General features: G+C 43.6%; 1 protein-coding gene across 1 annotated transcript in view; it reads left to right on the top strand.

Moving 5' to 3' along the window:
- The window catches only part of LOC115459024 (PDZ domain-containing protein 7-like), a gene marked incomplete at its 3' end in the record, with an annotated part of 100,944 nt that overhangs the window by 26,795 nt on the left and 48,304 nt on the right, over nucleotides 1–25,845 (top strand). The window contains exons 8-10 of the mRNA XM_030188884.1: nucleotides 3,968–4,150; nucleotides 6,835–6,876; nucleotides 11,605–11,786. Of these exons, the coding sequence (XP_030044744.1) occupies nucleotides 3,968–4,150; nucleotides 6,835–6,876; nucleotides 11,605–11,786 (407 nt within the window). The remainder of the gene's footprint in view (nucleotides 1–3,967; nucleotides 4,151–6,834; nucleotides 6,877–11,604; nucleotides 11,787–25,845) is intronic.

Genomic DNA, 25,845 nt, shown 5'->3' with positions numbered 1-25,845 from the left:
TAAGAGGAGCCCAAGAATTCTTACAGCAGTCAGCGGTGGGGGAGGGGGAAGAGGAGAGCAGCAGAAGAGAAGAGTCTGTCTATGGGGAGCAGCTCCTGCTTTTGTCTCCCTTGGGAAGAAAGGTTTCACTCTTCTAATTCTCCACATTGCATAGAACGTTTTCTTTGTAATAATTTTCACGTGGCTGTCTAGGTTAAGATTTCGGTCAATTGTTACGCCTAGGAGTTTCAGGGTGTTCGCAACAGGAAGAGTATGGCTTGGTGTATATATATTGGCATAAATCATTTTATTATACTGCGATGATAGTATAAGACATTGTGTCTTTTCTGCTTTGAGCTTTAACTGGAATGCGTCCGCCCAAGAGTTCATAATTTGGAAGCTGAGGTTAATTTTATCTGTAATTTCTGATGTCGTTTTTGAATGAAATATATACCGTCACATCATCAGCATAGATATATGGGTTGAGGTCTTGGTTGGATAATGATCTGGCCAGTGGTAACATCATCAAGTTAAAGAGAATCGGTGAAAGCGGAGATCCCTGAGGCACACCACATTCAGGTCTCCATGGCGATGATATGATAGATTTAGATATCACCCGGTATGTTCTTGCCGTTAGGAAACCATAAAACCAATTCAGAACATTTCCTCCAATTCCAAAATATTCTAGGATGTTTAATAGAATATCACGGTTAACCATATCGAACATGCTGGACATGTCGAATTGTAAAAGAAGAACATTATTACCAGTAGCAATAATTTGTTTGAATTTGGTCATAAGTGTTATAAGAACTGTTTCGGTGCTGTGATTAGCACGGAATCCAGATTGAGATGCGTGTAATACTGAGAAATTACTCAAGTAGTTGGTAAGTTGTTTAGTTACCAGGCTTTCCATTAACTTAACTATCAGAGGGATGGATGCCACTGGACGATAATTTGTTATATCATTTAGTTTTTTCTTCTGGTCTTTGGGAATTGGTGTGAGTAGGATATTGCCTTTATCTGTGGGAAAGAATCCATGTTGAAGCATGTGGTTTAGGTAGGAGGTTAGATCTGTTTTGAAACGCCGGGGGGCAGATTTAATTAAGTAGCTGGGGCATACATCCAGTTTGCAGTGGGATTTGGTGAGTTTGTTGATCCCTTGGGCAACATTATCTTCCGTTAGTAAATAGAAATTTGTCCATATTCGGTCTGCTGGGTATTCATCAATAGTTGGGTCTAAGCAATTGATGAGTTTTACATAGTCGGAGGAATTAATTGGTAAGGTGGATCTTAGTTTGATGATTTTCTCATTAAAGTAAGTAGCTAAATCATCTGCTGATGGGGTATCTGTATTAGTTAAGTTGACTGGTGTGGTGTCTAGAAGATTATGTACAAATTGGAATAACTTGTGTAAGTCTTTGTAGTCTTCCCCTATTTTTGAATTGTAATAAGACCTTTTAGATTGTCTGATAGTATATTTATATTTTCTTAACATTAGTTTCCATGCAGCGAATGTTTGTTCATCTTTCTTTTTATTCCATGCACGTTCATGTCATGCCCACTAATTTGATCATGTTTCCCCTTTGTTTCAAAAGCAGCATTGGTTACCTATTGAACAACACATTAAAAATAAACTCCTAACTCATACTTTCTCTACTTCTAGGCATGGATCCTCTGAATATTTCGTATCTTTGACAATACCTTACCCTCAGGCTAGATCTCTTTGTTATTTGAATGATCACCTCCTTGTTCTTCCCAGTACCTCATCTCCCCTTACGCTCCCGCCTGAAACCTCCGCTCACAGGACAAATCTCTCCTCTCAGTACCCTTCTCCACCACCGCCAATTCCAGGCTCCGCCCATTCTGCCTCACCTCACCCTATGCTTGGAATAAACTTCCTGAGCCCTTACGCCAAGCCCCCTCCCTACCCATCTTCAAATCCTTACTCAAAGCCCACCTCTTCAATGTTGCTTTCGGCACCTAACATTTATACCTTTCAGGAAATCTAGACTGCCCCAGTTTGACGACCACTACTTGTCTGACTGTACATTTGTCCTTTAGATTGTAAGCTCTTTGAGCAGGGACTGTCATTCTATGTTAAATTGTACAGCGCTGCGTAACCCTAGTAGCACTTTAGAAATGTTAAATAGTAGTAGTAGTACCCAAGTAGCACAACTGCAGTTCACATGTCGCTGTGCTTTTTTCTTTATGGCCCCTCACTATTGGAATTCTCTCCCCCTCTCTATGCGCTCTGAATACTCTTTTAAGAATTTTCAAGTAGCTTTAAAAGCCTAATTATTCAATGAAACCTGATTTATTCAATGAAACTTTTCATTTGAATATCTAGTTATCAAAGACACTTGTGGTTGATTTATCATCTGTTCCTCCTCCTTACTACTACTTTGACCTACCCTCCATTCTAGTTATTCTCTCCCTCCTCCTCCTCCCCCCCCCCCCAATTTGTTGGTTTCCCTTAGACAATTTTCTGCAATACTATGCTATGCTACACAGTTCTTCTATTCTGCGATACCAAAAATAGTCCAATGTGGATTACAATAACAAGATAAACGGATAAATAATCCGTGAATTTACAAAGATACAAAGATACAGAGAATAAAGTAATTGAAATAAATTACATTATGAAAGGTATTTGTTGAAAAAAATGTTTTAATTTCCTTTTGAAAAAAAGAAATAATCAGTAGAACAGGGATCTGTATTGGTAACGAGTTCCACACCAATTTAGGCGCAGAGGGGCATATTCAATAATAGTTCAGGTAAATTTTGGAACACCCATGAAACACCCATTTCCCCACCATAACCACACCCCTTTTTGGCTCTGCACATTAGAATTTAGGCGATGTGCGTTACAGAATATGCTTAGTGAGTTATGTGCGTAAATTCTAATTATTGCCAATTAGTGTTCATTATTTATTGCCTGTTAAGTGCTGTTAAACATGCTGATTGGCTTGTTAAGCCAATTAAGTTGCATGCGTTGTTATAGAATATGCTTGGATTTCTTGCCCTACATCCATAAGTAAAAGCTGGGTGCTCCGTGGAATTGACTGGAGGAGGTATAACGTGGATCCAGCTTTTGCCTATTTTCTCCATCCATGTGCAGTTTTTCTCCTCTTTTCCCTTTCCCTCATCTCCATCCATGTGCATCTTCTTTTTTTTCTCTTTTCTCCCCTCCATCCATGTCCAGCATTGCTCCTCTCTCTTCCCTCCCCTGTATCCATATCCAGCAATAATTCTCTCTCCCGTCTCCTCCATCCAAGTCCAGCATTTCTCCTCTCTCCCCATCCACCCCTCCATCCATTCATCCATCCATGTTCAGCAATTCTCCTCTCTTCCCTGCCCTCTCCTCCCATCCATATCCAGTGATTCTCCTTTGCCCCCTGTCCTCCACTCTCATCCATGTCCAGCGATTCACCTTACCCCTTCCTCCCCTGCCATCCCCTCTCATCCATGTCCAGTGATTCTCCCTCCCCCCTGTCCTCCCCTGCTATCCATGTCCAGTGATTCTCCCTCCTCCCACCCATCCTCTTTCTCCTGCTGCCTGCTTGAGAGTCCGAGCCCCAGCATCAGCCAGTGCAGTGATTAAGAGAGGCTGCCAGTGTCGGGGCCTTCCTTCTGCAAATCCTTCCTACTTTGTTTCAACTTTCTGTTTCCTCTTAGATGGGACTCACAGAAGGAAGGCCCCAACACCGGCAGCCTCTCTCAATCGCTGCACTGTGCTGCCGGGGGTAAGGAGGGTCACAGGGAAGAGGGGAGCGAGAGGAAGGGTGCAGGCCAGCGACTTGCTGGGAAAAAAAAGGTGCCGGTACGCCGTACCACAGCGTACCGGCACAAAAAAAGCCCTGGTTTTGACACATCTTTGCATCACTTGGCCTTGCACTGCTTGTCACAATCTCTTTGCACATTTTATAACCCAGGGGGAAAGTAGTCTGTGCCAAATCTATTTCATTGCATTTTTTGTTTTGTTTTTCAGAGCATAAGAAAAAGAGGAAGAAAGAGAAGCATAAGGCCGCTGACGGTGAAAACACCATACAGCGATCCAAAACATTTATGAATCTGTTCTTTAAAGGCAGCAATGCCAGTGGGAAAAAGGAAACCGAGACTGCAGAAGCAAAGAGAAGATCCAAATCTCCATCACCTTCTGACACGGAGAAGGGTAACAAAGGCCTATTTTTACCTTTTGGTCAGGAAGTGTAATTGATTTTTTAAAAAATCAGTCTGACTAGTATTTTAACCCTGTGGTCAGCATTTGTTCAGAAGGTCGGCCGTGATGTTTAAGTAGCTTGTGTATATTCTGCACCGCTATCCACAAAGCGGCAGCATCCCGTGGATTCTATATATTGCGCCCAAAGTTGTACGTCAAAATTTGGACACGTGCCCAAGTAACGAGCCCTCAACTAGCAATAATTGGGAACTAACAACCAATTATTGCAGTTAATTGGCTTTGATTAGAAATTATGCATCTAGCTGTGCGTTATTCTATAAGGTTCGGCGCCCAACTTTTCTAGCGCTTATCTGGAAAGGGGGTGTGACGGGGGAGTGTTCCAAAAAGTTATACGTGAAATTACAGAGTTTGGCCTAAGCGCACCTAAGTTGGGTGCCAGCATTTACACCTGTTTTTTCAGCAGGTGTAAGTCCAGTGCCCAAAATTTAAGCGCTATTCTATTTAAAGCATGCCCTTTATAGAATAGCACTTACCCCCAATTCTCTAAAAGTTGGTAAAAATTGCCTTGTAATGTAAATGAATAATGAGCTAATTGGAATTTGCGTGTGTAAATTTAGGCGTGAGTTAAAAAAGGGGACACAGAAATGGGAGGGTCATAGGCAGAATGGGGCATTACTAACTTGTGCATTTTCATAGAATGAGGGCGGATACACACCTAATGTAGGCTCATACATTTGCACCAGGTTTCAGTTGGTGCAAATTAGTGGCATAGCTACAGGGGGCCACAGGGACCTGGGCCCCCCAAAAAATTCGCTCTGGGGCCCTTGGTTTGGTTGGCAGGGGTACCCAACCCCCACTAGCTGAAGTTTCTTTTGTCCCACTCTGGTCTGGCTACATTGCCAACCCTGCTGTTCTCAGTTGTGCCGTTCACGCTCACTGAGCATGTGCAACAGTTTGCACATGCTCAGTTTCATTAAAACAAGTGTGCACAGTGTGATTGAGAATAGAACAGGGCAGGCAATGCGAGACTAGCATGGGACAAACGCTTCAGCTGGCGGGGGTTGGGGACCCCCGCCAGCCAAGGTACCATCATGCGGTGGGGAAGCACGGGGAGGGGCGCAGGCAGGTGGGTCAAAATGTGCCCCCACCCCCACTTTGGGCTCTGCCTCCCCCCCCTCCCCGTCAAGGTCTGGTTATGCCTCTGCTGCAATGGCCATTCCTAAAGTTAGGTGCAATTCCTGGGCATAAGTGCTATTCTATAAACCAGGCTTAAGTTTAAGTGCAGCCTATAGAATAGCATTTTTTTCGGTGCCATATGTAGAATTCAGCCTTTTGGCACCCAAGTTTCAACACCATTTATAGAATTTCCCCCATTATGTGCTAGATTCTGTATATCGCGCCTAAAAAATTGGCATGGAAAAAAAATACACCTAGGCATATTCTATAAAGTACACCTAAGTTTAGGCGTACTTTATAGACTATGCCTAAATTTTGGCTTGGTTTATAGAATACACTGAGCGCTTGTCTACTTGACTAAATTTAGTCACGGGCAGTTATGCCAAGTTAAACTTATTATAAATGATGCCTAAATTAGTTGCAGACTGGGTGAAGTTTATAATTTTTTATGTATTTTGATTTTATTTGTTAAACTTTATTTCTGTACACCTATGATCCTGGTTTACATTTTTTTTTATCTTAACAATCTTTGCACTGCTGGAAGGAAAGTGTAATGTTGAGAAGAGAACTAACAAGCTGAAGATCAGCTATACACCAGACTTCCAATCTGTGTTTCACCAAATGCTCTGTAACTGTCCAAGGCTTACATAAGTATTGGCACACTGGGACAGACCAAAGGTCCATCAAGCCCAGCATCCTGTTTCCAACAGTGGCCAATCCAGGTCGCAAATACCTGGCAAGATCCCAAAAAAGTTCAATATATTTTATACTGCTTATCCCAGAAATAAGCAGTGGATTTTCCCCAAGTCAATTTAATAATGGTCCATGGACTTTTCTTTTAGGAAGCTGTCCAGACCTATTTTAAACCCTGCTAAGCTAACTGCCTTTACCACAATCTCTGGCAACGAATTCCAGAGTTTAATTACATGTTGAGTGAAGAAACATTTTCTCCAATTCATATTAAATTTACTGCTTTGTAGCTTCATTGCATGCCCCCTAGTCCTAGTATTTTTGGAAAGCGTGAACAGACGCTTCACATCTACCCATTCAACTCCACTCATTATTTTATAGACCTCTATCATATCTCCCTCAGCCGCCTTTTCTCCAAGCTGAAGAGCCCTAGCCGCTTCAGCCTTTCCTCATAGGGAAGTCGTCCCATCCCCTTTATCATTTTCATTGCCCTTTTCTGTACCTTTTCTAATTCCACTATATCTTTTTTGAGATGCAGTGACCAGAATTGAACACAATATTCAAGGTGCGGTCATAGCAGCCAGCCATAGGCATGGGAGGCTGGATACGTTCATTACTGTGGGGTTTTCCCCACATTTTATTTTCGCTTTCACCTGGAGGAGAGCATCTGCACCTTTTTGCCATAGCTTGTCACTTCCATTTCTTCAGAGTATCTCTCCTGAGTGCACAGTTCAGGAAAAGGTTAGTGTGGAAAAAAAACTCTGGTTCACATTTCTGTTCTAATATCTGTTCGTGTTCTTTGGTTTCAGATAACACCAGCCAGAAGTTTTCCATCAGGAACCTGAAAAGAGGTAAAAGAAACATACATTCTTCTTCTCTTAAACTTGTTTTTCCTCTTTCCGTTTCCATCCCATGTGGGACTTTACTTCATTGGGGGATTGTTGAAGTTTTTCCCATTCTTCGACCCTCAGATAAATGAAGTCCTAAATCTGAGATTTCCAGCCAGGCAGAGATGCAGGCAGCTCTTAATTTAGCCTTACAAATTCCGTTCAAGCAACACAAAGTTTATCCTGGCGTCCAGGTCCAAATTCCTCTATCCTCACCGCCTGCTGTATAAAAAGAAACCCTGACTGGCCCATTCCCTGGGGTGAAGCACTCTGAGCTCTTGCCTTGTGAGATAAGAAAAGGTTTATGTGAGAATTATTACTGTAGCTCTTTCGTCCTGAGAGGCAATGCTTTTGTGCACAGTTACAGCAAAAACTGTGTCAAAGACTGGGAGTTTCATCCTGTCGTTGGCTGGGTTGCTGCATCTCCACACTCCATTCAATCTCACAGTGTAACTAGACATAAAAATTAAGGGTCTGATATTCAAAAAGGGAACATAAGAACATAGCATTAGCCATACTGGGTCAGACCAATGGTCGGTCCATCTAGCCCAGTATCCTGTTTTCCAAATAGTGGTGAAGCCAGGTCACAAGTACCTGACAGAAACCCAAATTGTGGCAACACTCCATACTACAAATCCCAGGGCAAGCAGTTGCTTCCCATGTCTCTCTCAATAGCAGACTATGGACTTTTCCTCCAGGAATTTGTCCAAACCTTTTTTTAAACCCAGATACGCAAACCACTGTTATCACATCCTCCGGCAAAGAGTTCCAGAGCTTAACTATTGGTTGAGTGAAAAAAATATTTCCTCCTATTTGTTTTAAAAGTATTCCACGTATCTTCCTGGAGCTGTACTTGTAAATTTAGGAGTCTAAAACAGGCTCCTAAATTTCTGTCCGATTTTCAGGCAACCTTAGGAGCTTACCTGGGTAATTCTGTACCTCCTATTTAAGCACCCCATGGACATGTGGTAGGAGCCTAAGGGTTAGTGCAGTGGCCTGATAACCAGGGAAACTGGGTTTGATTCCCACTGCAGCCCTTTGTGACTCTGGCCAAGTCACTTAACCCTCCATTGCCCCAGATACAAAATAAGGAGCCCTTTTATTAAGCTGCAGTAGCACTAGCGCGTGGTTACCATGTGCTAAAAAGCACTATCGTGGGACACACTGAGGTGTACCGTGGCAGTGCACCACTCGGCGTGTGCTAATCTCATGCTGAAATATATTTAGTGCGGGAGGCATGCCTATGGATGGATCAGTGGTGTTCCTTGGTCGGCTGTCACCCTGGGCGGATCCCAGGTGCAGCAACCCCTGCTGCATTAGGGTCTAAGATACCGGCTAGAACAACTAGCCAAGTGTGAGCAGCCAGTTGCTTCAGCTCTCTGAAAACACCTCGATATCTTGGACCCTGATGCAGGAGTAAAGAATTTGCCTATGCGAAACGCTGGTCATCGTTGCTCCTGTGGAGTTGAGAAACTGGCTGGGACGCTTGCCAAATTAAGTGTGCCTTTTTGAGAATTGTTTTGGATTGGCTTGTTACTGATAGTGAACACTGTTATGTTTAAATCATAAGGAAGGTTTTTTTGCCGATGGTGAAGAGATCATGATTTGATGAGCTGTATAAGTTGAATGGCTTGGAGCTCTTTTGAGACTTTTTCCTTCCTATTTTTGCTTATTAACAGCTATATCTACTGTAACTTAGCCAGCAATGGTAAGGATTTGAAAAAAAATAAATAAAAGCCCACTCACCACCACGGGCTGAATATTGACTGGTTAATGTTTAGTGTTTAAAAAGGCTTGATATACTGCAAAATCCGATGCATGGGTCAATGCGGTTTACATTATACTAAAAACATATAACATAGAACAGAAAATGGAACTCCAAAAAATCCAATAGTAAAGTATACGTTCGTTCAGCAAAAGAAGACAGACAAAAATAAAACAGAATGTAAGTCCTCTGGAGACAAGAAAATAACTACTGTATCTGAATGTAACTTGTATTGAGCTAAATGCAAATAAACATGGGCAGAGAAGGGATGAGGACTGCATACTCCGATTAAGGTGCTGTAATTACTATGTGCTAACCATCACTTTTGCAGTTAAAACAAGTTCACTTAGCACCTCCTAAATAGGAGGAGCTAAATGCAGCCATGTTAATTGCAATTTTACATGTGCTAGTCCAGTTTTCAGTGCAGTAATAACTGAGGACATATTGGGCACAATTACCACTCAACCTTTGCACGTGCACGTTTTAATTTTTGCTGTTAAGGAAGTGCAAAATGTAATGAATTTCAGTTAAATACCCACTCCCCCCCTGTTACTAATAACTGGGTTTAACAGTAAAATATTGCATCTTAATGGTAGCCATCTTGATAACTTCCCCCCTTGAGAATTATTTTTAAAATAGTCCACATATAAATGGCCAAGTAACAAAAGAAGGATCCAAAAGTATACAAATCAAGATGACAAAAAAAAAAAAGCATAAAAGGGCCTCTAAGTCTGGAACAATGGTACAATCTTTAATGAAACTAGACTTTGAGCCCGTAAAAACGGGCTATTATAGGAAGGGGGGGTTGAAAGGCCCGCCCCCACCGCCGAGTTCGCCGCTGCCCCTCCCCCTCCGAGTTCGCGCCCCCCCACCGAGCCGTCATCACCCACCTTCCACCCGGCCGGGCCCTCGCTCCGCTATTGAAACAGCGAGGGTCCGGGAACGCAGCACTGAGCTCTGCTGAGCTGCCGACGTCGGCCTTCGTTCTTCTTCTCTGCCTGTCCCGCCCTCGTGTGACGTAACGTCGTCGAGGGCGGGACAGAGGCAGAGAAGAAGAAGGAAGGGCGATGTCGGCAGCTCAGCAGAGCTCAGTGCTGCGTTCCCGGACCCTCGCTGTTTCAATAGCGGAGCGAGGGCCCGGCCGGGTGGAAGGTGGGTGGCGGCGGCGACTCGGGTGGGGGGAGCGTTAGACGGCGGTGTCCCTCCCTCAGCAATGCGCAGTACAGACCCTCTGTGTTCCGCCCCCCGTCATCACGTATTGACGTGGGGGCGGGGCAGAGAAGGTCTCTACTGCGCATTTGCGAGTGAGTACGGTCACTCGCCGTTTATATGTTTGATAGGACCCGACACAGTTCATTGGAATCAGCTGCTACCTTCAGAAGTGTTCGGTACAGTCTGCTGTGGAAAGTCTTCCAAAGGACGATTTGAGTCTTTTTTTTTTTTTTTTTTTACTTTAAAGGATATTGGTTTGACCCCCTGAGGCAGGCGCACGTTTGTGCCGAAACACGGCCCGTGTGGGGTCCTATTTCATTGAAGATTGTACCATTGTTCCAGACTTGGAGGCCCATTTATGCTTCTTTTTTTGTTGTTGTCACATATAGATGGCCACATTTACACCCATAGACTGCATACACATGTAAATGGTGATTTCAAAAAGCTGCTATTTGCACATGGAGATTCACACCATGAAGAGATTTCAAGGGAGGGGGGGCATGGTTTGGAGGTGCATTGGGCAGGACTAGAATCTATAGGGGTCAGTGGCGTTCCTAGGGGGGCAGACACCCGGGGCGGCGCCCCGCCCCCCGGGTGCAGCACCCCCCCAGCGAAAGAAACCCCCCCTGGGTGCACGCCGCTGTGGGGGGTGCCGCAGCGCGCGCCTGCTCAGCGTTGGCTGAGTTCGCGCGTTCGCTGCAGCCTGCAGCTCCCTCTGACCCGGAACAGGAAGTAACCTGTTCCGGGGCAGAGAGGGAGCTGCAGGCTGCAGCGAATGCGCGAACTCAGCCAATGCTGAGCAGGCGCGCGCCATGGCACCCCCCCAGCGGTGTGCACCCAGGGTGGACCGCCCCCACCGCCTCCCCCTTGGTACACCACTGATAGGGGTAATCCCATTTTACAAAGGGAATGTACGTTTATGGTGGATTAAAAAATTCCCTGTTGAGTTTCATACCAGCTCCAAGCCAGACTCATTTCAGCTAAGCTTTACAGGAGTGATTAAGGGAATAATTCTCCTTAATGTCCCATTATTTCTGCCTAAAAAAAAAATTGCAGCCTCACTATTTACACATCTAGGTTTGTAAAACTGGCAGTTGCAGTGGAATATATGCCGCTTACATATGGAGGTTGTGAAATCACTACTTCCATGTGGAAGTACCAAGTTTTTGCCCCTTATTTTTGCATATTTGTAAACTGGCTGCTCCCGCTGCGCATGCTGGAAAAATGTCTGTCCCTGTAGGAAGTTTCAGCAGAGCTTTTTGCAAAATGATGCCTGAATTGAGCCCATCCCAAATCTAGACATCTGAATTCCAGTCTCAGCGTTCTATGTAAATGGGCCTCCATGAGCCTTTTGTAGAATATACTGGAAACTGTGAACATCCTGACTTCAGTGTCCCATTTCTTATCCAGATAACCTATGCAAAATTTGAAAATATTGTGTGCAGAAATTTATTTTTTTTTGCACAGAAATTTAAAATTTTGCGACCAGGATCCTTCCAGGAGTAGTATTATGTAGAAAATTGGTTTAGAAACAGAAACTGAAATCAGATTGGCACCCACTGGAGCAGCAGCCAGATATGTATTCTGTGTGTTGCACATATATGATGAAGGGAAAAGGTCTGCTTGTGCTGATCACCTCTCTTCCAAAATCCACCCCTCAGTCTTGCAGTCTCTTGGGCTTCCATGGGTTTAAATATTTTTATTATTCATCATAGACAAGGACAGAAGCTGTTCCTTCTTCATCTTCAGCGCACATAAGGACTCCAGTCGGAATTCTTCTCAGCATAACGGTAGCCCACAGGACTCCATGGAGGACAGACTGGCAGCCACTGAGAACATGGCACGCAGGCTTCTTACAGAAGATGAAGTGTCCGCCATCCTGCGTCACTGCAGAAGGGTAACTGGCCATTTAAAGAAATGCATTCACTGTCTGCAACCTGCTTTTTCAAGCAGTATTTTATTACCAAAGTTGAACTTTGATTTGATTTTATTTATTACTATTCATTTTGACCATTTTTTAAAATTGAATATATTTGAGGTATCCAACATTTCTCTCCTTCCAGACTTTCTCAACCGCCCATCTCCCTGTGCTCACAAGGGGTCAAACACTGTGTATACTTTGTACCCGTAGGCTCTGCACCAGTTCTCAAAGTGAATGTATTCGTACATTTTTGCCTTGAAACATGTTGGGGTCCCTTTACTAAGGTGCACTGGAAAATGGCTTGCGGTAGTGTAGGCACGGGTTTTGGGCACGCATTGATCCATTTTTCAGCGCACCTGTAAAAAAAAAGGCCCCTTCTCTCGGATTCTTTTTTATGTAATGAATTCGATGAAATTGCTCCTCTTTGCCTTGTTAAAACCTCTGGACCATGCTGCTCTCTTTCTTCAAAAGCATCAGTTGCGATGTTCTGAATGTTTCTGTTGCAAGCACGGAACACCGGAACCTGCTCACATATGTAAGACATTATAGTGATATTACACAGTGCAAGAGCCTTACGTTCTAATAAAAAAAAAACTGTTCTCAGTTCAACACTCGGATACAACCCTGCTCTCCATCAATTGTACCAGATTCTCCTACAGTCAATGTTCTGGCTCAATATTTTTATACCAAGGTTAACTCCCTACAGCCAGCTTTTCCACTGGTAGCTGATATCCCAAATTCTAATTTTCGAACTTCATCCCTCAATGCTCAATGGTCATCTTTTAATCTGCCTTCTGAAGAGGCTATTTCCAGAATGCTTACGGGAATGCATTTTACCACCTGCCCACTAGATCCTATTCCTTCCACGTGGATAAAATATCCCTCTCTCAAACTTTTTTGCCCTTGATTCATTCAATCACTTTACATTCATCGACAGACGTCTCATCCCTCCCTTGTTAAAAATTGCATTAATCAGTCCAAAACCTAAGAAACCAAAAATTGATCCTGCTGACCAGCTCCCTACAGACCTTTGCCTAATCTTCCATTTTTAGGAAAAATCATTGAGAAGGCAGTTTTTATACATCTACAGACTCACCTTGAGTCAGTTTTGGCTTTACATCCCCACCAAGCTGGCTTTCAAGTAGGCCACAGCACTGAAACCATCGTGACTGCCTTGTTGAGTGAGTTTCATGCCCATTTCGAAAGTGGCTGCATTGTCCTGGCAGTCTCCTTCGATCTCTCTGCAGCGTTTGACATAGTAGACCACAATCTTCTTCTTTAAAGACTACTTTCAGTTGGCATTACCGGTACAGTCTACAAGTGCTTCGACTCGTTTTTTTTGGGGGGGGGGGGGGTTTTACAGGAGACAACCTTCAGAGTTACAATCAATTGATCATACATCAGAAACTTATCAACTCACCTGCAGAGTACCACAAAGTTCAATACTCTCTCCAGCCCTTTTTAATGTTTTTCTTAGTCCGTTAGTTCTACTAATACAGTCCCTTGGCTTCAGTGTATACGTCTAGGCTGACGATATTCTCATTGTTCACTATACCTCTTCTCACAAACTGGATTTAACTCTCCTACGTATTCGCCTTGACAAAGTTGCCTCTTGGTTGTCTGGCAATCATTTAGTATTGAATCCACAAAAAGAACTGTTGTCTATTGGCTTACGGGTCATGTCTCCTTCTCAACTCTTATACTAGTCCTTTTTGGACTTCCTGTGCCAACAGTAGATCATTTCATATATGTTGGAGTCATTCTAGACTCCAAATTAACGTTGTCATTTCAAATTTCCTCAGTTCTTAAATCCAGGTTTATAGCAATACAATTTATGCAGGAATCACTAAGGGGGTGTTTTACAAAGGCATGCTAATGATTAGCGTGCGTTAAACGCTAGAGACGCCCATAGAAATATATGGTTTGTTTCTAATGTTTAGCGCGCCTTTGTTAAAGGACCCCTAAGGCAGAATTGAAGCAACTTCAAACCTTTCAAAATACAGCAGCTAGAATCCTATGCCATGTTAAACGTAAGGACCATTACTACTACTACTACTATTTAGCATTTCTATAGCGCTACAAGGCATACGCAGCGCTGCACAAACATAGAAGAAAGACAGTCCCTGCTCAAAGAGCTTACAATCTAATAGACAAAAAATAAATAAAGTAAGCAAATCAAATCAATTAATGTGAACGGGAAGGAAGAGAGGAGGGTAGGTGGAGGCGAGTGGTTACAAGTGGTTACGAGTCAAAAGCAATGTTAAAGAGGTGGGCTTTCAGTCTAGATTTAAAGGTGGCCAAGGATGGGGCAAGATGTAGGGGCTCAGGAAGTTTATCACTCCCCTGCTTATTGGCTGCTAGTTGAATATCATATACAGTTCAAACTCCTCATGTTGACAGACAAAGCACGTACCATGGGAATCCCAGATTACTTGGCCACTATGACAGTTCCTTACGTCCCTCTCTGAGCCCTTAGATCATTGGATGGTCCTTCCCAATCCCACAAGAGCTCACTTAGAATCAACAAGAAAGAGTGCCTTCTACTTCTTGGCATCTTCTCTTCAGAGTGTCCTCCCTCTGGTTCTTGGCTCCGAGCAATCTTCCACCAAATTTAAAGTCAATCTAAAGAAGCATTTTTCACCCTGGCTTTTGGGGATCTGTTGGGACATAATTGTCAGTGACGGATGGGTTTGGCATCAAAGTGGTATCACAGCCAATCTGATTCTGTACAGTTTGTCTCTGTGGATGAATGATTTCTGTCCTATATATTATGGTATTCTTTTCTGTTCAATTTTAGATTTTATTGTAAATCACCTTGATGTGCTCCACAATTAAAGGTGATCTTTTCAAATACTAATAAACCATTGGGATTCTGACACTAAAGAATATCTTTAATACCCGTCATTGATAAAACTTCAAAACTGAACAAGATATTTTAGATAACTTTAAACAATTAAAGAAAATGATCGAATCCTTTTTTTTATATTTTAATTCTTATTCCATTCCTGGTATTATGTTCAGGTCTTTATCTGCTGTCTTCTACTGTGTTTCTTTTAACGTCTACGAAAAACTTAACCACGAATGGAAATAAGTCAGAATGTGGCTCTTCTGATCTGTTTCAGAACTGTATTGTCAATATCTCTGCAGCACATGTAAAGAATGTGATGAATATTCATTAACAGCAGCGAGTGGTTTTTTTTTTTTTTGAACACCGGCCACATTGTTTAAAATAATACATTTATTCAGCACTGCTATATGGATAGGTGACAACAGAGGATATACATGGAAAGTTCTTGCTGTCAGTGACTAAACATATACACCTGGATTGTAGAAATGTTGCTCCAAATTTGCATACGATCCTCAGATCCACACAAACATTAGTTCTAACAAGCCATCAACAACCAGTAATTGGTTGGTAACAATCATTTATTGACATTAATTGGTACTAATTTGCATTTCCACGCGGAGCTGGCCGTGCGCATTTCTATAACGGTCCGCACCCACATCCTCTCCTAAGCAATCTAAATGGCATGGCAATGGGAGGGGCAAGAGGCAGGTCAGGAGCATTCCGAAAAATCACGTGCAGTGTTATAGAATTTGAGAGATGAGCACCCCAGTGGCATGCCAGGATTTACCAGGTTTCAGCTGCAGTAAGTAAAGGGGTGCTTATCCTGGAATGCCCTTTATAGAATAGTGCTAAGTGCTGATTTTTCCTGGTGCCTATTTTTAGGCACCATTTCCTGAATCCGGCCTATAGCGGTGATATTCCGCCAGCAGCCCCCTCATTCCATAACAGATCACTTAAATTTACATGCTGGTTTGCCTGCCTAATTGCTATTCTGTAATTACACGCATAAATTGTTATTCCCCCTGCCTGGCACCTCCATATTTTAAAAATGGCGTCCGAGACTCCCTGTGGAAGTCTCGCAAGACTGTTGAGACCCACGAGACTGCCTTGGTTTCTAAATATGTCCTCAGGAACCCTCATCCTGTCACCCATCATGCATATTTATGAACTAGACATGCATGAGCTTACCAGCATCAGGGGTCCCTAAAGACAGGTTTGGCAAGTGCTGGTCTAAAGATTGTTTAAGTTGTAGTTCAACACTAGGTGGTACTATTGCATCAAAGATGACAGCTGTAGTAATTTTTGATTCTTGTGTCTCACAGTATCTTAAAACTGACTTGTGTATCACGTCATGCATTAGAATGTTATAATGTTATCTGTTTACATTAGTAGAATTCAATTTTATTTCAACAGTTTTTGACAGAAACTGTTTGGCGCTTCTTGGTCACTAATATAACAGATACCCATATATTTCTTAGGATCACAGATATAACTCCAGTACTTCCTAATCTTTTTGTGACTGTGACCCCATGATTGCAGCCAAATAAAATTGTGTGACCCCCCCCCCCCCCCCCGAGGTGCAGAATAATGATACACCTATGGAGAACCCATCTAGGTCATGATCCCAAAGGCAGCTTTAGGGGTCTTTTACTAAAGCCAATGCATTCCTATGGGTATCTCTAACGTTTAACGCATGCCCAATTTTAGCACGCGCCATAAACATGAACACGCCTTAGTAAAAGACCCCTCTTAGTTTTTTGTTTGTTTGTTTTAATTTGCAAATGATCTCGCAAGCAACACATACTTGTTACAAAAAAACAGAGATATACAAGAAAAAAATAAGTAAGAATTTAACTAAACAAATTCAATCTCTTCCTTAGACCTCAACATGAGGGGGAGTGTCCTAGATTACAAAGTGGAGAAAATAAAGGTGACACATCTAGATATAAGCTATAACACATTTTATCCTCAAGTTACAATACTATATTCCACTAGTTATTAATACCTCTAGAGATTTTCTTAAGGTTCTGAAAAGCTCTTAATGTTGCTACTAATTGGGTTTCTGCCAGGTACTAGTGACCTAGGTTGGCGACTGTTGGGAAACAGGATACTGGGCTAGATGGACCATTGGTCTGACCCAGTACAGCTATTCTTATGTTCTTATGAGCTGGAGCAAAAGAGGTGTACTTCTTACCTAAATAACGGACTAAACACTTGCACAGGTAGGCTAATGAAAAAGTAGCAGCCAAATTCTTTGTCTCAGTATGCATTGCCAAGAACTCAGTGGCGTACCAAGTGGGGGCAGTCCGCCCCGGGTGCACGCCGCTGGGGGGTGCCGCAGCGCGCACCTGCTCCGAATTCGCTAAACTTCTTTGCTCGTTCGCTGCAGCTCCCTCTGCCCCGGAACAGGTTACTTCCTGTTCCGTGGTAGAGGGAGCTGTACATAAGTACATAAGTAGTGCCATACTGGGAAAGACCAAAGGTCCATCTAGCCCAGCATCCTGTCACCGACAGTGGTCAATCCAGGTCAAGGGCACCTGGCACGCTCCCCAAACGTAAAAACATTCCAGACAAGTTATACCTAAAAATGCGGAATTTTTCCAAGTCCATTTAATAGCGGTCTATGGACTTGTCCTTTAGGAATCTATCTAACCCCTTTTTAAACTCCGTCAAGCTAACCGCCCGTACCACGTTCTCCGGCAACGAATTCCAGAGTCTAATTACACGTTGGGTGAAGAAAAATTTTCTCCGATTCGTTTTAAATTTACCACACTGTAGCTTCAACTCATGCCCTCTAGTCCTAGTTTTTTTGGATAGCGTGAACAGTCGCTTCACATCCACCCGATCCATTCCACTCATTATTTTATACACTTCTATCATATCTCCCCTCAGCCGTCTCTTCTCCAAGCTGAAAAGCCCTAGCCTTCTCAGCCTCTCTTCATAGGAAAGTCGTCCCATCCCCACTATCATTTTCGTCGCCCTTCGCTGTACCTTTTCCAATTCTACTATATCTTTTTTGAGATACGGAGACCAGTACTGAACACAATACTCCAGGTGCGGTCGCACCATGGAGCGATACAACGGCATTATAACATCCGCACACCTGGACTCCATACCCTTCCTAATAACACCCAACATTCTATTCGCTTTCCTAGCCGCAGCAGCACACTGAGCAGAAGGTTTCAGCGTATCATCGACGACGACACCCAGATCCCTTTCTTGATCCGTAACTCCTAACGCGGAACCTTGCAAGACGTAGCTATAATTCGGGTTCCTCTTACCCACATGCATCACTTTGCACTTGTCAACATTGAACTTCATCTGCCACTTGCACGCCCATTCTCCCAGTCTCGCAAGGTCCTCCTGTAATCGTTCACATTCCTCCTGCGACTTGACGACCCTGAATAATTTTGTGTCATCGGCGAATTTAATTACCTCACTAGTTATTCCCATCTCTAGGTCATTTATACATACATTAAAAGCAACGGACCCAGCACAGACCCCTGCGGGACCCCACTAACTACCCTCCTCCACTGAGAATACTGGCCACGCAATCCTACTCTCTGCTTCCTATCTTTCAACCAGTTCTTAATCCATAATAATACCCTACCTCCGATTCCATGACTCTGCAATTTCTTCAAGAGTCTTTCGTGCGGCACTTTGTCAAACGCCTTCTGAAAATCCAGATATACAATATCAACCGGCTCCCCATTGTCCACATGTTTGCTTACCCCCTCAAAAAAATGCATTAGATTGGTGAGGCAAGACTTCCCTTCACTAAATCCGTGCTGACTTTGTCTCATCAGTCCATGTTTTTGTATATGCTCTGCAATTTTATTCTTAATAATAGCCTCCACCATCTTGCCCGGCACCGACGTCAGACTCACCGGTCTATAATTTCCCGGATCTCCTCTGGAACCCTTCTTAAAAATCGGAGTAACATTGGCTACCCTCCAGTCTTCCGGTACTACACTCGATTTTAGGGACAGATTGCATATTTCTAACAGTAGCTCCGCAAGTTCATTTTTTAGTTCTATTAATACTCTGGGATGAATACCATCAGGTCCCGGTGATTTACTACTCTTCAGCTTGCTGAACTGACCCATTACTTCCTCCAAGGTTACAGAGAATTTGTTTAGTTTCTCCGACTCCCCCGCTTCAAGTAACGAACGAGCAAAGAAGTTTACCGAATTCGGAGCAGGTGTGCGCCGCGGCACCCCCCCCCCCCCAGCGGCGTGCACCTGGGGGGGGTGTCATTTCGCCAGGGGGGGGGAAGGTGTAATTTAGTGGGAAGGGGTGCGCTGCACCTGGGGGGGGGCGCATCGGCGCTCCGCCCCGGGTGCCATCCAGGCAAGGAACGCCACTGCAAGAACTTCTTCCTTCTATCCTGCATCACCTTAGTGGCATTAGGATATCTAGTTCAATCACTGGTATTAAGTCACCTAGACTACTGTAAAGGAATATACGCAGGATGCAAAGAATAACTTGTAAAGAAACTTCAGATTGCACAAAACACAGAAGAAAGACTAATCTTTGGCAAATCCAAATTTGAAAGTTCCAAGCCCCTTCGAGAGAAATTGCACTGGCTCCCAATAAAGGAACGAATTAACTTCAAAATCTGCACCCTAGTCCACAAGATTCTTTATGGAGAAGCCCCAGGATACATGAACACCCTAATCAATCTTCCAACCTGGAATACATCAAGCACATCCCGTTCATTCCTAAATCTCCATTATCCTACCTGTAACGGATTCAAATATAAATCCACTTACGCTTCGTCCTTTTCCTTAATCAGCACCCAATTATGGAATGCACTGCCAAAAGCTGTCAAAACTACTCAAAACCATCTCAACTTTAGGAAATTACTCAAGACCAGCCTATTCCGGAAGGTCTACCCCAGGCTCCAACATAAAACCCAAAGTCCTTCAAAACAGCATATAAATGGGCTATTTTGGACTCTCTTACCTTTACCCTTTTTCCTTTATACCCTGTTCTTTCTATCCACTCTGACTACCACAATCTATTTTGCGAAGACTGAGTGGAGGTTTGAGCGAAAATGTAGAGTTATACCAAAGAGACATATCAACGGGGCTTGACCATTTGGAATCTTGTTATTATTTGGGATTCTGGAATGTTGCTGTTATTTGTGATTCTACATGGATTGTTGCTACTATTTGGGTTTCTGCCAGGTACTTGTGATCTATATTGGCCACTGTTGGAAACAGGATACTGGGCTAGATGGACCATTGGTCTGACCCAGTATGGCTATTCTTATGTTCTTATTGTATAACTACTGGACTGGCGATAGCCTTTTTGGTCTATTGTAAGCCACATTGAGCCTGCAAACATGTGGGAAAATGTGGGATATAAATGTGATAAACAAAATTTTTTTTATTTTTATTACATTTGTACCCCGCGCTTTCCCACTCATGGCAGGCTCAATGTGGCTTACATGGGGCAATGGAGGGTTAAGTGACTTGCCCAGAGTCACAAGGAGCTGCCTGTGCCTGTGCCTGTGCCTGTGAACTCAATTCCCACTGTTCCCCAGGACCAAAGTTCACCACCCTAACCACTAGGCCACTCCTCCACTCCATATATCAACAGTTTCTGACTGCAAAAATGTCATTTGAGAGTTGCGTAAATACATTTTCATTAAAGCATTCAAATATAAATGACACTTATAAAGTAACTCTTTCATGAACTGTAGATAAATCTTTCAAGGCGTTATCATCTTGAACTTGTGCGTGAGGTCCCTCAGCAAGTCCCGTTGTTTCTCTTGAGGCATTTGGCAAATAATAAATCATGTTAAAAAGGAGGTATAGTATTTGGAGGAAACTTCAAAATCTCAATAAGGTGTTTCTTGACGTACTCAACAGGATCTAAACCAAGTGCCTTGTTCAAACCAACATTGTACAATAGTTAACTCATTTACTATGGTAGAGACAGTTCCCCCGATATTCAGCTAGCAGCGGTCAGCATTTTATTAAACTTTGATCGTTGCTGGCTAATTTATCCACTGATATTCAGTGCTGGGCCATGTCCGAGCACCGGCACTGAATATCGGGGAATAATTTGGGGTGGACAGGCTGCTGGAACTTATGCGGGCCTGGCCAATAGTCAATCAGGGACGCATATGAATTAAGCATGCCCCAGCTGAATATCGGGCCAGGGTCATATAACTTTTTTTTTTAATTAAAAAAAAAAGCCCCTTTGCGCCACTCCAACCCCCCTGACAATAACCTTCTTTCCTTGCCCACCTCAGCCCATGGCATGAACTCCCCCTGCCCCCCCCCCCCCCCACCCAGCAGTCTAGGTAGACCCTCCCCTGGGACAGCTTGTAGCTCTGGTGGTCATTGGGGACAGGAGTGCAGGCCCCTCGCTCCTGCCCCTTGCGGCCGCTGAATGAAAATGGCCACTGCAACCTCTCGTGGCAGCTCGTGGTACTACACAGTACCGTGAACTACCGCAAGAGGTAGTGGCAGCCATTTTCATCCAGCAGCCGCGAGGGGCCTGTGCTCCTGCCCCCAATGATCACCATGGACCACCAGCGCTTAGGCCTGGAGGGAGGTTCTACCTGGATGGCTAGGAGGTGTGGGGGGCCCTCGGGGAGGGGAGTTCATGCTGAGAGGAGTGGCGAATGAAAGGTTTATTGTCAGTGGCAGGAGGGGGCGCAAGGAGGCTTTTTTTTTTTTAATTAAAAGTTATGTAGCCCTCACCCAATATTCAATGTCAGGACCTGCATAGCTAGGCTGGCCAAAGTTAGGACAACTTTTGGCCGATTAGCTATGTGGGTGCAGGCACTGAATATTACCGGCACCCGCATAACTCTGGGCTCCTCCCTAATACCACCCCTGACCTGCCCCTTTTTTTTGGTGGCAGTCAGTGGCAACATTCAGCGACACTTTCTTTAGTGCTGCTGAATATGGGGGGAGGAGTGTAGGCGGCAATAAACGATTTAAACGAACTGGAGCCTCTTCTACCTTCTTAAATCGCTTTGAATGTCAGCCCCAGTATCTTTAAGTTCTTTCATTTTAGACAGAGTTTGCTGGAAAAATCCCATGCTTTCTTGATTGACTTTCTCAACAGTTTGTGATAGCAAGTCAACCTTACCAGCAAAGCCAGAAATCTCATTCGTCACTTTGTAGACCATCAAGTCCAGCTTTTTCAGGGCCCTTCAAATAACCTCCAGGGTCACCACTGCGGATTCAGACAGACTAACCACATCCCCTGGCATCTCTTTCACAGCAGCTAATTTCACAGTGCCCTTGCACCCCATGCTGCAAGGATCCAACTCAGCAACATCTGCTTCCGAAGGACCTGCGGACAAGGCACAAATCTCTGCTGGACAAGGCGGTGTAGTGGATGCCAGAGGGGACAGAGATACATCTTGCCCCAGTAGTACGGACACTCCCTTGTCCAGACTTGCAGCACGGCCCTCTTCTGTCAGCTGTTCTTGAGGCTGTTCAGAGGCATACCGCTGAAGCATTTGATGCACAGGGGAAGAGGTTCTGGCTGGCGCAGGAAAAGCCTTCAGAACATCCTTCCGCTTAGTATGAGGCATAATTGAACAAAGAAACAACAGGAAAAAGCAGAAACGCTAAGCAGGTATGTAGCTCCAAATTAATGTGCCACGATCTTGGACACTGTCCCTCCCAAAGGCAGCTTTAGTGATCCCAGTTTGGGATCCCAACCCACAATTTGGAAAGCTCTGCTGGCTTAGGGTTTGCCACGGCAGCAGCACCCTTGTTTGGTGTGCTGTTCGTTGAGCATTGGGGAGGAATAGTTAATGCCCTGTTTAGTATGCATATGCATGCTACTTGTGGTCAGAGCCAGCGAGCACGTGAAATAATGCCTCTCCACAGTGTCTGATGCTGTTGTTGTTCCTATATCATATTCTTCTGCCAAATGTTTCCCCGACACTCCCTTTCTTAACTTGTCCATGTCGATTTTGTCTTTTAATGATAAAACAACCCTTTATTCTTTGACACCATTTTACACACAGCACTGTACTGTAGGAAACTTTCTGCATGGGAGTCGAGAAGAAAAGGAAAGGGCAGGGCTTTTCTCTTCCGCGTCCCTGCTCTCGTTGATGTAATTTCCTGAGGGGCCTTCGCAGGCCACGCGGATGAATCTCTCAGATGGTACAATGTGGAAGATTTAGAGAAGGGAGAACGCTGGGCCACCAGCGGAGGAAATGGAGACAGGTGGATGGTACGCTGCTGCAGGATGGACCTGTTCCCACCCTGGCTCACCCGTACCTATGCCACCATGCGCCGGTCCAGATCATTGGACATCTGGTTAATCGGTGTTCCGCTGTACTTTGTCAGCAGATGGGCACAAGGTCAAAGTGCACATGTATGCACACAAATTATAGAATGCTATAACTTAAGAGCACTCATGCATACATCTAGGCGTCAGCATTTACACCAGTCATAGGACTGGAATAAGTGGTCCTGTCTAGATGTAGTCATGTTCTTTGCCCCTTGCGGTAGTCTGTTGTACAGAAATGTAGACATCTACTTTTATGTTTAGAATAGGCTAAAAATAGATGCTATAACCAATGCCTTTAGTAGGCATCCTGTTAGTGCCCAATGAGAGTTAATTCTCTATTTATGGAATCTAGCCCTAAGTTAGGCGCTGGGCTGATGTACACTAAGCTGGTATTCTGTAAAGAGTGTGCTGCATGGAGTGTCCTTTATAAAATACTAGTTTAGCACGTATTTCGTGCCTGACTTTGGGCGCAAACGTTTACACCTTCTAAAGGCTAGTGTATCATTTATTCATTTACTAGACCGTCACTTATTACAAAAGTAAGTCAAAAGTACATAAGTAATGCCACACTGGGAAAAGACCAAGGGTCCATCGAGCCCAGCATCCTGTCCACGACAGCGGCCAATCCAGGCCAAGGGCATCTGGCAAGCTTCCCAAACGTACAAATATTCTATACATGTTATTCCTGGAATTGTGGATTTTTCCCCAGTCCATTTAGTAGCGGTTTATGGACTTGTCCTTTAGGAAACCGTCCAACCCCTTTTTAAACTCTGCTAAGCTAACCGCCTTTTTTAAAAATCAGAACGGTTTACAATGTAATATAACATTAAAATATAACTTTAAAGTACTATAAAACATACTCTGAAATCCATTTATGATAGGAAACCACAGCAAACAAAGACAGTCAAATTAAGCAATTCATACGAATTACTTAAGCTATAATCATAACCATAAAAACATTTAATAAAATCTAAAATAAAAGAAAAAGAAAAGTATATTCTCTTATTTTTTTTCCAACCTTTCTTTCCCCTTTTTTTCCTATTCTCTCTCTCCCCCCCCCCCCTTCTTCTTTCTTCTCCTCTCTTATCCCTTTCTGTTATTTTATATTTAGTTTTGTATTAAACATTATCTTCAAATACATCTCGAAAAAAATGCGTTTTTAAAATTTTGCGGAAACGAGTATAGGAGTCTTCAAGCCTAAGTTCTTTAGGAAGGCAGTTCCAAAGGGTAGGAGCTAAGAAGAAGAATGCAGATGCTCGCGTTGATTCCCATCTGGCTTTAGATGGAGATGGAATTACCAATCTATTATCTGTCAACGACCGAAGTGTCCGCGCTGGTGTATAAGGGATAATAAGATTAGACAAATACGATTGGACTAGATAAGTAAAATGCTTTGAGTGTCAATGTAAGTAAATGCTCATGCCCAAATAACGGCAATTAGACATGCAAATGCAGGTATTCTATAATACTGCGCCTAATTTCTGGGAATGCCCCTGACCCACCCATGCTCCTCCCATGGCCACACCCCCTTTGGAGTTGCACACTGAAATTTAGGCAAGAATGTTATAGAATAGGGCAGATTTAACTAGAATTTAGGATTGTGCAGAGTAAACATTTTTTTTTTAAATAATAAAATTAAATCTCCTAGTTACTGCCAACTAAGTGCTTGTTAAAACCAATAATTGTCAGCACCTAATTTGCTCATTAGTTTATGTGCAGATCTGGCATCCATACCCAAACTTAGGTGACCTATTCAGAATCCAGAGATAGCTAGTTAAATGGCCAAAAGTTCTGAATGTATATATGGGGATTTTCTAAAAAAAAAAAAAAAAAAGCACTTGCTTCTGGCCACATACGTGTTTTTGAATATCAGGTTTCCAGAAGATATCGCAAAGATCCTGTAAAATTAAACCAGTGACCATCACCAAATCATATAAGACATTATTTTGTTTCCCACAGTACTCTCTACGCTCTTTGAGTTTACATAATTATTTTTTAATTTAAATGGCAACCTTGGCAACTTAGGGAAATCCAGCCACAAAAGTAGGGAATTCCAAGCTGAGGGATGTCCTACCCCCTCAATCCCAACTTCATGCAGTTTCACTTGGAAAGAAGCTGCCCCAAGTAGTGGTAATCCCAACAGGTCCAGGAATAAAAAGGAGTACTACTACTACTACTACTTAACATTTCTAAAGCGCTACTAGGGTTACGCAGCGCTGTACAAATTAACATAGAGGGACGGTCCCTGCTCAAAGAGCTTACAATCTAAGAGACAAGTGAACGGTCAGTCCAATAGGGGCGGTCAAATTGGGGCAGTCTGGATTTACTGAACGGTAAGAGTTAGGTGCCAAACGCAGCAATGAAGAGGTGGATTTTAAGCAAAGACTTGAAGATGGGCAGGGAGGGGGCTTGGCGTAAGGGCTCAGGAAGGTTGTTCCAAGCATAGGGTGAGGCGAGGCAGAATGAGCGCAGCCTCATAAGAATACATAAGAATAGCAATACTGGGTCAGACCAATGGTCCATCTAGCCCAGTATCCTGCTTCCAGCAGTGGCCAATCCAGGTCACAAGTACCTGGCAGAAACCCAAACAGCAGCAACATTCCATGCTACCAATCCCAGGGCAAGCAGATTGGTGAAGCAAGACCTCCCTTGGCCGAAGCCATGCTGACTCTGTCCCGTTAAACCATATTGGTCAACGTGTTCTGTTATTTTATTCTTTAAAATAGTTTCCACTATTTTGCCTGGCAATATTAACCCCCCCCCCCCCCCCCCCCCCCAGCAGAAGTCACCCATGAAACACAAGACTGTTAATTTTTTTTCCCTTATGATTCAGGGACCGGTAAACCAGGTTTTCTGTGCTGCTGTCAACCCATAAGACTGGCCCAAAGGAGTGCTATTGAAGGATGTTCTCACTAA

The sequence above is a fragment of the Microcaecilia unicolor genome, unplaced genomic scaffold (genome assembly GCF_901765095.1).
Source record: "Microcaecilia unicolor unplaced genomic scaffold, aMicUni1.1, whole genome shotgun sequence".
NCBI classification, from domain to species: domain Eukaryota; kingdom Metazoa; phylum Chordata; class Amphibia; order Gymnophiona; family Siphonopidae; genus Microcaecilia; species Microcaecilia unicolor.
The sequence above is the reverse complement of the archived record's forward strand: the minus strand, read 5'-3'. Positions and strand labels throughout refer to the sequence as shown.